Raw genomic sequence first — 14082 nt, forward strand, 5'->3', positions numbered from 1 at the left:
CCTGAAGGATCCTCTAGGGAATTTTACCAAACATTCAAAGAAGAAATAATACCTATTCTTCTGAAGCTGTTTTAAAAAAATAGAAACAGAAGGAAAACTTCCAGATTCCTTCTATGAAATCAGCATTACCTTGATCCCCAAACCAGGCAAAGACCCCATTAGAAAGAAGGATTTCAGACCAATATACCTGATGAATATGGATGTCAACATTCTCAACAAGATCCTAGCTAAGAGGATACAACAGCATCTTAAAAAAGATTATGGACCATGACCAGGTGGGATTTATCTCTGGGATGCAAGGGCAGTTCAACATCCACAAATCAATGAATGTGATAGAATAAATTAATAGGAGAAGAGAGAAGAACCACATGGTCCTCTCAACTGACACAGAAAAGACATTTGATGAGATATAGCATCCGCTAAATTAAAACTCTTTAAAGTATAGCGATAAAGGGAACATTCCTCAACTTTACAAAATTCATCTATGAAAAACCCATGGTAAATATCATCTTCAATGGGGAAAAGCTGACAGACTTCTCTTTGAGATGAGGAACATGACTAGGATACCCAGTCTCCCCACTGCTGTTCAACATAGCACCTGAAGTCCTAGCAACAGCAATCAGACAACAAAAAGAAATAAAAGGCATTCAAATTGGCAAAGAAGAAGTCAAACTCTCTCTTTGCAGATAACATAATACTTTATGTGGAAAACCAAAAAGACTCCACCCACAAATTTCTAGAACTCATACAGCCACTCAGCAACGTGGCAGGATCCAAAATCAATGCACAGAATCAGTTGCTTTTCTATACACTAAAAATGTAACTCTAGAAAAAGCAATTAGAGAATCAATTCCATTTACAATAGCACCAAAAACTACAAGATACCTAGGAATTAACACAACCAAAGAGGTAAAGTGTCTATAATCGAGGAACTACACAACACTCATGAAAGAAATTGAAGAAGACACAAAAAGATGGAAAAACATTCCATGTTTATGGATCAGACAAATAAACATTGTGAAAATGTCTATGCTGCCCAGAGCAATCTGTAATTTCAATGTCATCCTGATCAAAATACCAGCGTCATTTTTAAAGTTCTGGAGCAAACAATCCTAAAATTTGTATGGAACCAGAAAAGACCCCAAATCACTAAGGAAATGTTGAGAAAGAAAAACAAAGCTAGGGGGCATCACGTTGCCTGATTTCAAGCTTTATTACAAAGCTGTGATCACCAAGACAGCATAGTACTGGGACAAAAACAGACACACATAGACCAATAGAATAGAGAGCTCAGATATGGACCCTCAACTCTATGGTCAATTAATCTTTGACAAAGCAGCAAAAAATATCCAGTGGAAAAAAGAGAGTCTCTTCAATAAATGGTGTTGGGAAAATTGGACAGCTATGTATAAAATAATGAAACTTGACCATTCTCTTACACCACACACAAAGATAAACTCTAAAAGGATGAAAGACCTCAATGTGAGAGGAATCCATCAGAATCCTAGGGAAGAACACAGGCAGTAACCTCTTTGACATTGGCCACAGCGACTTCTTTTAAGACACATCTCCAAAGGCAAAGGAAACAAAAGCAAAAATGAACTTTTGGGACTTCATCAAGATAAAAACTTCTGCACAGCAAAGGGAACAGTCAACAAAACAAAGAGGTTAGCCCACGGAATGGGAGAAGATATTCGCAAATGACACTACAGACAAAGGGCTGATATCCAAGATGTATAAAGAACTCCTCAAACTCAACAGTCAAAAATCAGATAATCATGTCAATAAGTGGGCTAAGACATGAACAGACACTTCTCTAAATAAGACATACAAATGGCTAGCAGACACATGAAAAGATGTTCATCATCATTAGCCATCAGGGAGATTCAAATCAAAACCATATTGAGATACCACCTTATACCGGTTAGAATGGTTAGAATAAGACAGGAAACAATAAATATTAGAGAGCTTGTGGAGAAAGGGGAATCCTCTTACATTGTTGGTGGGAATGCAAGTTGGTGCAGCCATTTTGGAAAACAGTGTGGAGATTGCTCAAAAAATTAAAAATAGAGCTACCCTATGACCCTGCAATCGTACTACTGGTTATCTGCCCCAAAGATACAGATGTAGTGAAAAGATGGGCCATCTGTACCTCAACGTTCATAGCAGCAATGGCCACGGTCGCCAAACTGTGAAAGGAGCAGAGATGCCCTTCAGCAGACGAATGGATAAGGAAGATGTGGTCCATATACACTATGGAATATTACTCAGCCATCAGAAAGGATGAATACCCAACTTTTGTATCAACATGGACGGGACTGGAGGAGATTATGCTGAGCAAAATAAGTCAAGCAGAAAATAATCAATTATCATTTGGTTTCATTTACTTGTGGAACATTAGGAATAATATGGAGGACATTAGGAGAAGGAAAGGAAAAGTAAATTGGGGGGAATCAGAGGGAGAGTCGAACCATGAGAGACTGTAGACTTTGAGAAACAAATTGAGGGTTTTGGAGGGTGGGGTAGGGGGATGGGTGAGCCTGGTGGTGGGGATTAAGGAGGGCAATTATCACACGGAGCACTGGGTGTGGTGCATAAACAATGAATCTTGGAACACTGCATCAAAAACTAATGATGTTCTGTATGGTGACTAACAGAACACAATAATTTATAGATAGATAAAATAAAATGAAAGTCATGGCTTTACGAAGAAGAGGTCCTATAATGCCTGCAGTGTTCCCAGTTCACCAGAACATGGCCCTTCAGGGGACTCTCCTATGTGTGTTGCTTGCACCCTGCTATGGTGTCCAGGGAGCTTTTCCTTTCAGTCCAGGGGTCTGCACTGACTCTCTGCGATGTTAATGAGACCCAGGCAGACTGGCTTGATCACTGTGGGGTGTGATCGCATAAAGGCTTGGGGGTAGGACAGCATTACTAGAAAAAAAATTTTAAGTTTTTATCTAAATCCCAGGTAGTTAGTAATATTAGTTTCAGGTGTCCCCTAGAGTGATTCAACCCTTCCATACCACACCTGGAGCTCATGGCAAGTGCATGCCTTAATCCCCATCACCTGCTTCACCCTTTGCCCCACCAACCTCCCCCGCTGGAATCCATCAAATATTAGAAAATCTGCACGAAGCTGCTCGTCCTAGGCCTTATCCTCCGCAGCCGGGTGGGCGTGAGCGGAGGTGGAAGCAGCTGGGGGCGCGCAGTGTCTGTGCGTGGGGCAGCTGGGCAGGGCATGTGTGTGGCATTAGCAAAAGCGCCCTGAGCGGTTAGTCCTTGGCTGGATCCCCTAAAGCACGGTGTCTGCAGGGGCAGGGCGTGTGGAGGCGGAGCCTGGGCAGGGGGCATGTGCAGCATTAAGAAAATCTGTGGTGAACCCCGGGCTGAGGCCAGCTGACTTGGAGCCGGCAAGCCCTCAGAAGAATTCGTGGGCAGGGTACCCTGTTAGCTCTTCGGTAGCAAGTGCTGGCCGGCACCACCTCCTGCAGACCAGAGGGCTCCGTGTTTATGCTGGGGGGCACGGGAGGATAATGGAAAACGCCAGTTACTTTTTCCCTGGAGAAGTCCCCCAACACTTGCCAAAATCTGTAGATCTCCCTCCCATGGTGCACACTGTCACTTCTGTGTTGCCTCTCCATGTGCTGTTGTCTCTTTAAGGGCAGGGACCAGGCTGTCACTAGCCCTCCAGGCTCATCCTGTGCTGCTGAGTCAGCTGACTTCTAAAACTTCAGGCTCCAAGTCCTGCTGGTTATAGAAACTCTGGAATTCAGCCCCTCTGGATTTCAAGGCCAGACATTGTAGGGATTTGTTTTTTCTGTGTGGTCTCCCTGGTGCTTTCCCCTCTCGGTACCCGCAGTGCCCTCCTCCTCGGGGAGCTCCAGACCACCCTCTCGGCCCTTCCTAACCTCTCAGATGCGGCTTTGTCTCGACATTTGGTTGTGCAGGATGTTCTGCCAGTCTTTGGCTAGCTCTCCAGTTTATTTACTTGGAAGTGAGTTTTATCTTGTTGTAAACATAGAATGAGGGGTCTTGGGGTCCTTGTACTCTGCTGTCTGCCCAAGGGAGACAACACATATTTTTAATGTTATATGTATTATATACTGTTTTCTTACAATAAAGTAAGCTAGAGAAAAGAAAATGCTATTAAGTAAATAATGAGAAAGAGAAAATACACTTTGCAGTCCTGTCCTATATTTATTAAAAAGAATTCCACGGGGCCATCTGGGTGGCTCAGTCAGTTAAGTGTCTATCTTCCACTCAGGTCATAAGCTTTGGGTCCTGGGATTGAGCCCCACATCTGGCTCCCTGCTCAGTTTTCCCTCTGCCTGCCACTCCCCCCTGCTTGTCTCTCTCTCCCTTTCTCTGACAAATAAATAAAATCTAAAAAAAAAAAAAAAAAAAAGTCCATGTCTAAGTGGGCCTGCACAGTTCAAACCTGTGTTGCTTTCAAGGGTCATCTGTATTTCCGAAGATGACATTGTCTTCTGTTCCCTTATTCTGTGTCTCTGTCTTGTGGAAGTCTGAACTGTTTTCATGAATTTAGTCAAGGTTTTTTTGCTTCCAGCTTGTCACTTAATTCCAGTCCTATTTTTTCAAATGGGACAGTTTTATTAAGATTATTCCACTACCACTACAGACCTAACATCTCTAAAAACCCGTATCATCACCTCACTTGCTTTGACCCTAACATACTCCTCTTTAGTAACCAATTCTGCAAATATGTCATGTATTTGTTTCTTCCTTTCAGATTCAATTTTGAATCTGGCTGTCTGCCCCTAATCTTCTATCTAAGTTCTTATAAGAGCCTCTGCATTGTCCTGTCTGAGTATAGATTCTGGTCCCTCCAGTCATCTTGCATGTTGTGACTAGAATGATCCTTAATCAAATTTGTCAACATTTTCTATTTCCCATAAAATCAAATAGAACTTCTTTCGCTTCTCTTTCAAGGTCATCCACATTCTTTTCTCTGTTTCCCTCTCCTCCCTCAACCAACTCCCCCCCCGACCCCCACCCCGACCTCCGACCCCTGCCAACACACATGCTAAGGACCCACTCAGACACCCCGTTAGGGCTGATGTGCTCATCCCATCTCACGCCACCTTTTGACCCCAGTGAATTAATCATCTGCTAACGGCTCAAAACTCATCCCTTACTAGAAGTTATCCTTAGTGAAAGAGAATGCATACTCTCTCCGTGGGATGTCCTGAAGCCTGAGACTGGTCGATGGGGGATCCAAACCCTTGTCCTCCAGGCTGTCCTTTGGGACAACTCCAAACCCAGCACCACAACTTGGCATTGGAGCCGATGAGGCCTCAACTGCAAGCAGATCGGTTTTTCTGCTGCCCGATCCTATTTCCTCTCTCCCTTATAGGTCTGCGTTCTGAAATTACTCCCCAAGAAGCCTTCCGCACAAAACAAGTTGTCTCAGAGCTTGGGAAACCCATCTAAGATCAGCAGTTCCAGGAGTGGTCCAGGAATTGTATCTACAACACGATTTGGAGATGGGTGCCTTGCCCAGTTGCCAAAGATGGTCCCCGGCCTGCTGTAGCACGCACTGTTCGTGTTTTCCCCAGGAGTACACTGACGTGGGGTGTTGGTGAGGGGACTCCCGCCTGCTGCAATGCTTACGAACGACAAAGTACACGGAGGAGCAAGATGGCGGAGGGGTTGGAGGCGCAAATGTCCTGGGGTCCCAGGAGTTCAGTTAGGTAGTTAGCAAACCATTCTGAACCCCTACAAACTCAACAGGAGATCGAAGAGAAGAGCAGCAGCAATTCCAGGATCAGAAAAAGAACCACCTTCTGGACGGTAGGATGTGTGGAGACGTGAATCCAAGGCAATATATGGGGCGATAGACCGCGGGGGGAGGTGCTGGCTCCCGGCAAGGGGTAGAGCAACAGGGCACAAAACTGCAACTTTTAGAAGTCTGTGCCACTGAGGGACGTCACTCCAGGGGCTAAGCGGGGGTTGGAGCCCTCGCTGAGACAGTCTCAGGACCCGCAGGGTCACAGAAAGTCTGGTGGTGTCTGAGCCGCGCAGAGCTCACAGGTATTGGAGCCGGGAAGCCGGCTGCAGAGACGGAGCCGAGGAGGGGCCTCTCAGCTCGGGGTTACCTTAAACCATGGTTCAAGGCCATTACTCTTCCAGCAGGGACCCCTACAAGGGGCAGATCCGGGGAGACTTACCTTCCATATCCGGAAGAGCGGCACGGGAGCGCCCAGCAGGGATCTGCTGGGTTTGGAGACTCCACACGGAGCCGTGCACCAGAGATGGAACCGCTCGGTCCAGGCCGGGGGAGCTCGGAGCACCGCCAGAGGCCAGGGAGCCGGGAGGGACTGACGGCTTTTCTCCGAGGTCGCACTGAGAACTGGGGGCCCCAAGCTCTAGGCTTCTCCTCGGTCTCCTCCTCGGAGACTGGGCGGCCGCCATCTTCATTCCCGTCCTCCACCGCGGTACGGAAAGCGCTCAGGGAACAAAAGCTCCGAGCGCGAACCCGAGCAGATCGCTTAGCCAGGCCGTGGCCCGTGGCCCGTGGCCCGTGGCCCGTGGCCCGTGGCCCGGGGCCCGTGGCCCGTGGCCCGGGGCCCGGGGCAAGGGCGGTGCGGTTCTGCCTCGGGCAAAAACATTTGACAATTACAGCAACAGGCCCCTCCTGCAGAAGATCTTTAAGAAAGTCCAGGCGAGACCAATTTCACTAATCAATAAGAATTGCAGAACTTCAGAGCTAAGGGAACACAGCACATAGAATTCATGGCTTTTTCCCATGATTCTTTAGTCTTTCAAAGTTAAAGTTTTTTTATTTTAATTTTTTCTTACTCTATTTTTAAAATTTTTCCTCTTTCCTATTTGAACCTTTTTAAAACTATTTTATTTTATCAATACCTTTTTAAAAATCTTTTAAAACTTTCATTGTTATGTCATATTCTATCCCTTCATTGTATTCAACCTTATTTTTTGTGTACATATAAGTTTTTCTTTCTTTAAAATTTTGGGATATAGTTTCTTCTAACAGACGAAAAAATACCCTAAATCTACCATATGGCTTTGATCTAGTCTCCAGCCTAATCGAGTTCTCTCTTTCTCTCTCTCTTTTCTTTTTTTTTTTCCTCCTTTTTTCAACCAACTGCTTATCAATCCCTTTTTTAAGAATCTTTTAAAATTTTTCATCTACTCTTAAATTTTCATTTACTCTTATTTGTGTGTGTGTGTGTGTGTGTGAGTGTGTGTGTGTGTGTGTATATATATATGTATATATATAGAAATATAAATATATATATATGATTTTCTTTCTTTAAAATTTTGGGAGGCAGTTCTTTCTAACAGATGAAAATACATCCAAAATCAAGTGTGTGGCTCTGTTCTATTCATCAGTCCAATCATTCATATATATAGATACATTTTTCCCCTTTCTTCTACCCTTGGTTTGGGGTCTCTTCTGATTTGGTTAATGTATATTTTTCTAGGGTCATTCCTACCCTTTTAGTATTTTGCTCTCTCATTCATCTATTCTTCTCCGGAAAAAAATGACAAGGTGGAAAAACTTACCTCAAGAAAAAAAGAACAAGAGGCAGTCCTGACAGCTGGGGACCTAATCAATAGGGACATTAGTAAGATGTCAGAACCAGAGTTCAGAATGACCACTATCAAGGTGCTAGCTGGGCTCGAAAGAAGCATGGAAGATACTAGAGAATCCCTTTCTGGAAAAATAAAATCCCTTTCTAGAGAAATAAAAGAACTAAAATCTAACCAAGTTGAAATTTTAAAAGCTATTAATAAGGTGCAATAAAAAATGGAGGCTCTTACTGCTAGGACACATGAGGCAGATCGCTAAATCACTCTTCTGTCTCTTGCTCCTTTTTTTTTTTTTTTTAAGGTGAGTTTTTCACCCACTTGGGTTAGCTATGGGATAAGATTAAAGCCACTGCAGGAGCCAGGTAAGTAAGTATGGTATTGTGTCCTGAAGGTGCTGGATCAAGGAGGGGGAGCAGAGTGTAGGTGTCACAGTGGGAGTACTCCCCCGTGATTCAGGATTTAACACTGTGGCAAATACCCCAGGGACAGTGATAAGGTACCGGCATGATTCCTACAGTACCACAAACACTGATCCACACTTAATGAAAGAAAAATGTAAGAGCTCCTACGATAGATGGTGGAGGAAAGGATCCTCAGGCTCAGAGAAAAAGGCATGTTAAAATGTATCTGCTATGTAAAGCTTAAAAAAAAAAAAAAAAAAACCAACAGCCAGTGACAGTCCCAGGAAAGCCTATGTTCACCAAAGCAATGTTGCCTGTGCTTGTTTTGGGAGCAGCAACAGTACAAGAAGCTTAGCTGTCTGGAGCCCAAGGCTAACAGTAGGAAGAGATGCTGTTAAAAAACTAGGCTCCCTGAGGAGCTTGAGAATAGCAAGATCTCAGAATAATATAAGTCAGGGACCAGTGCTTAAGTTTCAGGAGTATTGTGGACACAATTGTTGCAAAGAGTTATGGGATTGGAGTGGCATCCACAGAATCCCGGCTGGGAGTTGAGTCATAGAACATGGTGCTCCTGGATCTGAGAAATGGCTGCCAACAAGGATATTACTTAATTTATATAGTCAAAAGAAAATCAATGACGGATTATCAGAGACAGAGGGTAATATCTCAGTAAGAATCACAATTCCTTGCTCAGTTTCCAGATCAGATTGGATCCCACTCACTGGAGGGGCTGATTCTTTAGAAGTCAGGACCCTTTCATACCAGGGCAGATATATTCATTTGTTATTCTCTTGGTACTTAACCAGGGGAGTTAAGACTAGTTACTCAGGTAAATGTGCTATGTGGGAAAAGAGGAATCCTCAGAACTTTTGAAGATTGTTGAACATTGGTTCTGAATTGGCACAAATCCCTGGAGGCACAATAAACCAACATGGCTCCCTGTTAAAGGGAGGGAGATATAAGGGCCATCAGAATCCTCACCAAAGTCTGGTTCTCAGAGGGCCCAGTAGTCTATTGACTAATCTGCTGGTTTTACCTCTAATCTCCAAATGCATAATTGAAAGGGACACCCTAATCTCCAAATGCATAATTGAAGAACCCTCACAATGATTCCTTGATTTCTTGAGTAAGAGCTATTGTAGTGAGGAGGTGCAAGTCGAACTTTCTGAAACTTGCTGCCCCAGAGAAAAGAGTGAATTTCCAAAGAGGATGGAGTAAACTAATGAAACTTTTGGAGAGTTGAATATTGTGATAACTCCTACCATACCCCACGTATTTCATCAGGTCAGCTCCTGCAAAGATCAAATAGAGCATGACAGGTGGTAAGACAGGAAACCCAGCCGCAGCTACTGTGCTCAGTGTATTTTTTGCTTATTTGGTTTTGGTTTCGTTTTGCTAGAACAGGTTACAATAGGCTCCAGCACTTAATCAGCAAATGTGTTTCTAGCCACACTTATGAGGAAGGAGAGGTGGATGCTATTGGCCTTCCCATGGGATGAACGATGGTTTATGATCTTGCCCTCAAGTCTACCCAAGTTTCTTATACCCTTTATCAAGATGTAATCTAAAATAACCTGGATTTTATGGGCATTCTGTAAAATGTCATATTGATTGACCATATGATCAATAACATGTAATAGAACCAGATGAGAGATATGGGGCAAGTATGTTGGAGGTCTTGGTTTATACATAATATATACGCCAAACTCTAAGGTTTATACACTATAAACCTCAGAGAATAGGTAGTAGATCTTACAAAAGTTCATAAGACTTTTGATTACAGACAAGATGGAGTAGACACATTCTGCCTACTCCTCCCACTAAAGAGTTTATCAAACATAATAAGACCCTAAAAGTTGAGGGGGGCAAGGCAGATCAGGTAGAAACCTCGAGATCCAAGGAATGACATTACAGCTATTTCCCTGGCTTCCCCCACCCCCAACTCCCCTTATGTATTCCAGACTGAGTAGTAGAGAAATCAGCAACCCGGAAATGCCAATGGATATAACCATCATGATCGTAACAAAAACTACTTGGTTTCCCATTTTTCTCTTTTGGTAAATAGCTTGTGGTGTTTGAGAATGAGAAGTAGTGGCAGTGAGATTGGGGGAAGAGGGTGGGAAGGGTGGAGGAGTTTAAGAAGGATTCAAATTATAACCTGACGATCAACAAATTTTAGCTGTATTTTATGATTTGGTCTTACTGGCTATCTCCTATGTAGAGCTAATCGTCAGTGATGATAGGTCTATCGTCAAATGAGCTTTCCAGGAATACATACATTCTAAATTGTTCACTCAATAGCAAAAATTCATTTTCATTGACTTTATAACTTAAAAATCTATTGGCCAGGGTGCCTGTGTGGCCCCGAATTGGGCTCTCTGCTCAGCAGGGAGCCTGTTTCCTCTCTCTCTCTGTCTACTTGTGATTTCTGTGTGTCCAATAAATAAAGAAAATCTTTTTAAAAAAATCTATTGGCCAACGTCAGAAATAAGTGAATTGAAATATCTTAACCTCATTTAAGTGGAATGTTCTGTCCCACTTAATAAACTAAGATAAATTATTTATTATTAAGTTAAACTTAATTCCTTTGAAGTCCATACAGTAAATCAACCATATACAATTTTATTACAGTGTTTATTGCTTTATTGGCAATTGAATTACTTGAAGGGGATGTAAGTCAATTCATTGAAAAATAGAGACACTGTGAAACTGAAAAGCATTTAAATTAAGAAATGGTGAAGCACATGGAAAGTGAATGTGAAAATGGACCAAACTCAAGGCAAGCTCTGGCTTATTGATGAGACAAGGGTGGTGCCCTGGCCATTCCAAGGAAGATGAACTTGTGTTTGCAGCAGTTTCTCAACTCTTCCTCATTCCTTTTTTCTTATTCAAAGAACACAATGAGAAGAGCTCAAGATTTCTGTCTTCAGCTGCTGAGTACTCCCTAAGAGCCTTAGAAATCGCCCAAGACCAGGGTTGAGAGCCATCCCCATCACCTCTACTTGTTGAATGCCTGATTCTGATTCTCTTTGAAGAAGCCAGGTTCCAGAGGAGGTTGCATGTTGTAGGCTAAGGGTTGAACTCATTGTGACGGGACACAAGCCCTCTGAACACACAGTGCTCCCTTCACGGCCCACGGAAACAAATGCTGAATTCCATTTTTATCGCACATCACACCAGGATCACAAAGAATCCTAGAGTATCTTTATTTGTTCTATAACTTAATAGTACACCTATAAAATAATTACATTATACTTAGAGCTTTTCTTCATTTATAAACAAACAAACAAAAAAAAAACAATTAAATACAATTTGAGCCATTATAAGGTAAACTTTGTACATAGAAGAACCTCCAGAAGGAGCTTAACCCTGCAGCATATCATATTGTTTCCATTGCTACACCCACAACTGGGTTCAAAGAGAGTGTACTCATGTGTGTATACTGTGAGTTCATAGCTTAATCCTTCCTCTATGTGCGTGGGTTATGTGTTCATAAAATGACAGGGTTGGCTTTGCAGTCAGCCAGAGAATCCCAACCACTCCCAACCTCCTCTACCCACTGGCCTCCATTTCAGTCATGTGGGCCTCCCCCCTTCACAGCTTTTCTGCCGTGTTTCTGCGCCGCGTCTAACTTGAGGTTTTCCAATTCAGGCAAGAATAAATTCTCAACTTGGACACGCTCTCTGCTCTTTCTTCCCATCCCAAGGTTGCAGCCTTCGAGGACTTCTGTTGAGTTCTGCCTCCTGATAGAGGGCTGTCTATCCCCCATTTCTAAAACCAATACCCCCTTTTACAACAGCATATTGCGCTCGGGTGTCGTGGAGTTACGGGGTAGACAGAAATGAAACCTGCAGTTCAGGGGCAGGAAAGAGATTCAGGGACACGCCACACCTCGCTCTCCAGGTGAATGCCCCTAGACACCCCATCAGGAAGCCTCAGTTCCCCCAAGCAGTTTGTAGAGGGTCTCACAAACCTGGAGTGGGCCTTTCTGAGTGCCCTTGGCAGCAGCACATGAGACTGGTGCTCAGAAACGACCAAAGAAAGGTTTTCAAAGTTTGCTGATTTCCACCAATAGCATCTCATTCACATTCATCAGATCCCACCAACACTACTCACAGGGAAGACTCTGTGGGGCAATTTAGCAAAGGGACACAAGGTAAGTATAATTTTTCAAGAAAATAAGTTATGTCAGCTTTCTTACACCAAGAGACCTCAACATATAAACCTCAACGATTCATTATAAACATGAAACATAAGCTGATGTTTAATCGTCCTTAAAAAAAAAAAAAAATCCATTCTTTGAAAACGAAACTCCTGTAGGATAGCTTAACTAGATTTCTATTCTATATATTTTATTTTTTATTTCCTCCTACAGCACAAAGTGACCTGATTCCTTATATGTTTAAATAGTTCTCTCTTTTAGCAGGAAATATTTTTTTGTTTCGAGTCAGGGCAGTAAAGTGGTATAGCTTCTCACGGGCACATACGACTATTAAACATCACAGGGCTTTTAAGTTCCCTGTGAAAGAGTCCCCAGTGAGTCCCCTCCCTACACCTATCCGTCCCAACCCACTTCCAGATTTATTTATTGTGCTGCGATGATTTATTTAGTACCTGCAGGGAATCCGTTTTCACCGTAGGATCACAATGTGAGATCACCTGCCACCTCCCTGCCCAATGTAAGACTGGGTCCTGGACAGTGAACTGCTGACCGGGCATTATTCCTGAGCTCAACCCCTGCCGAGCCTTACTCAGAACCGTGCTGCAAAGCCGGAGTCCAAACTCGGGAGACGATGCGTGGGTAGGTCTAGGGCGCTTCTGCACAGCCCTTTACAATACAGGCGGTTACAAAACCAGCGTTACTGCGGAGGCCGTCGTGTGGAATAATATTCTAAATGCAGCGCTAATAGCATGCACACCCGAGTTCATCGGAGTCCGCAGGTGGGGGGAGGAGGAGTGAGGAAGAAGAGGTGGGGGGCGCTGGGGGCGGGGGAGAGGGCGGCCCGCTGCCAGCAAGGTCCCCAGGGAAGCCCATCTCAGGATCCCAGTGGCTCAAGGCGTCTCCTCGGGCAGCAGGCCCCGGGCTGGTGAGGAGAACCTCCCCTCCGCGCGCGGGGACGCGGTCCAGGCCCGCATCGCTGGGCGCGAGGGCAGCGCCCCCTTCACCGGGTGGAGGCTCCCCCGGGCCCGCGGGACAGGGCCGAGCGCCGCCTCCTTCGCTTCCGCGCGACGGGAGCTGGAGTGTCGGGGGAGGCCGGGGAAAGCCGGGCTTTTCCACATGGTGGAAACATCAACGCCGGACGGGCCGCGCGGCCCCCGAAGGTCCTCTCCCGCCGCCGGCCGGCGCCGAGCGGGTTTCCAGCCGCGTCCCTCGGGCCCGGCGCGCAGCGCGTTGGGGGCGCGCAGGGGTGGGGCGCGCGGGGGCCCCGCGCTCGGCCGGACGCGGCGGCGAAGCGCCACTTGGGAGCCGCGCGGGCAGCGGAGGGGCCAGCGGGCAGCGGAGGGGCCAGCGGGCAGCGCCGCGCGGGCTCCGAGGACGCGGACGAAGGCGGCGGCGGCGGCGGCGGCCCCGGGAGCTCGCGGGCAGCCGCGGGGGCTTCACTGCTTGTCCGAGTCGCTCAGGTTCACGGACATGCACCGGCACTGCTTCACCTTCTGGATCTTCTTGAGTCGGAAGGGAGGGTCCATGCCGGGGCACTCGAGCTCCACGAGGACGGAGGTGACGCGCTGCGGCTTGCAGAAGGCGCACGACTGGAAGGACTCCTCGTCCTTGCGCACGTGGCGCGGGATGTAGAAGGAGTTGCACTGGCCGTAGCAGAAGCGGTTGAGGACCGTGCGGCTGCGGCAGCCGTCCTCGCTCACCGTCTGCCGCAGCGGCTGCGTCTTGCACCAGTCACTCTTGAGGTACTTGCGCTCGGTGACCACCAGGGCCTCCTGGCTGGAGGCCAGCACCTCCTTGATCTGGTGCTGCCATCGCTCCGAGTGGTTGCTGCTGCCCTTGTAGGGCGACGGGATGGCGCCCGCCGGCCGGTTCTTCCGGGCCTCGGCCGCCTTCACCAGCACGGCCACCAGGCACAAGGACAGGGAGAGCTTCCAGAACATC

General features: G+C 45.9%; 1 protein-coding gene across 4 annotated transcripts in view; it reads right to left on the reverse strand.

Moving 5' to 3' along the window:
- Positions 1-10599: 10599 nt before the first annotated feature.
- GREM2 (gremlin 2, DAN family BMP antagonist) overlaps positions 10600-14082 on the reverse strand; it is a 111092-nt gene continuing 107609 nt past the window's right edge. For 3 of the 4 annotated variants that reach the window (XM_045084646.1, XM_045084648.1, XM_045084649.1), the window contains 2 exons: positions 13862-14082; positions 10600-13823 (listed from right to left, as the gene is read on the reverse strand). In XM_045084646.1, the coding sequence (XP_044940581.1) occupies positions 13270-13823; positions 13862-14081 (774 nt within the window). In that variant the 5' untranslated portion in view covers position 14082 and the 3' untranslated portion in view covers positions 10600-13269. The other variant, XM_045084647.1, reaches the window with a different exon arrangement.

Source organism: Mustela putorius, unplaced genomic scaffold (genome assembly GCF_011764305.1).
Source record: "Mustela putorius furo isolate JIRA1106 unplaced genomic scaffold, ASM1176430v1.1 tig00000785_pilon_pilon_pilon, whole genome shotgun sequence".
Classification (NCBI taxonomy): domain Eukaryota; kingdom Metazoa; phylum Chordata; class Mammalia; order Carnivora; family Mustelidae; genus Mustela; species Mustela putorius.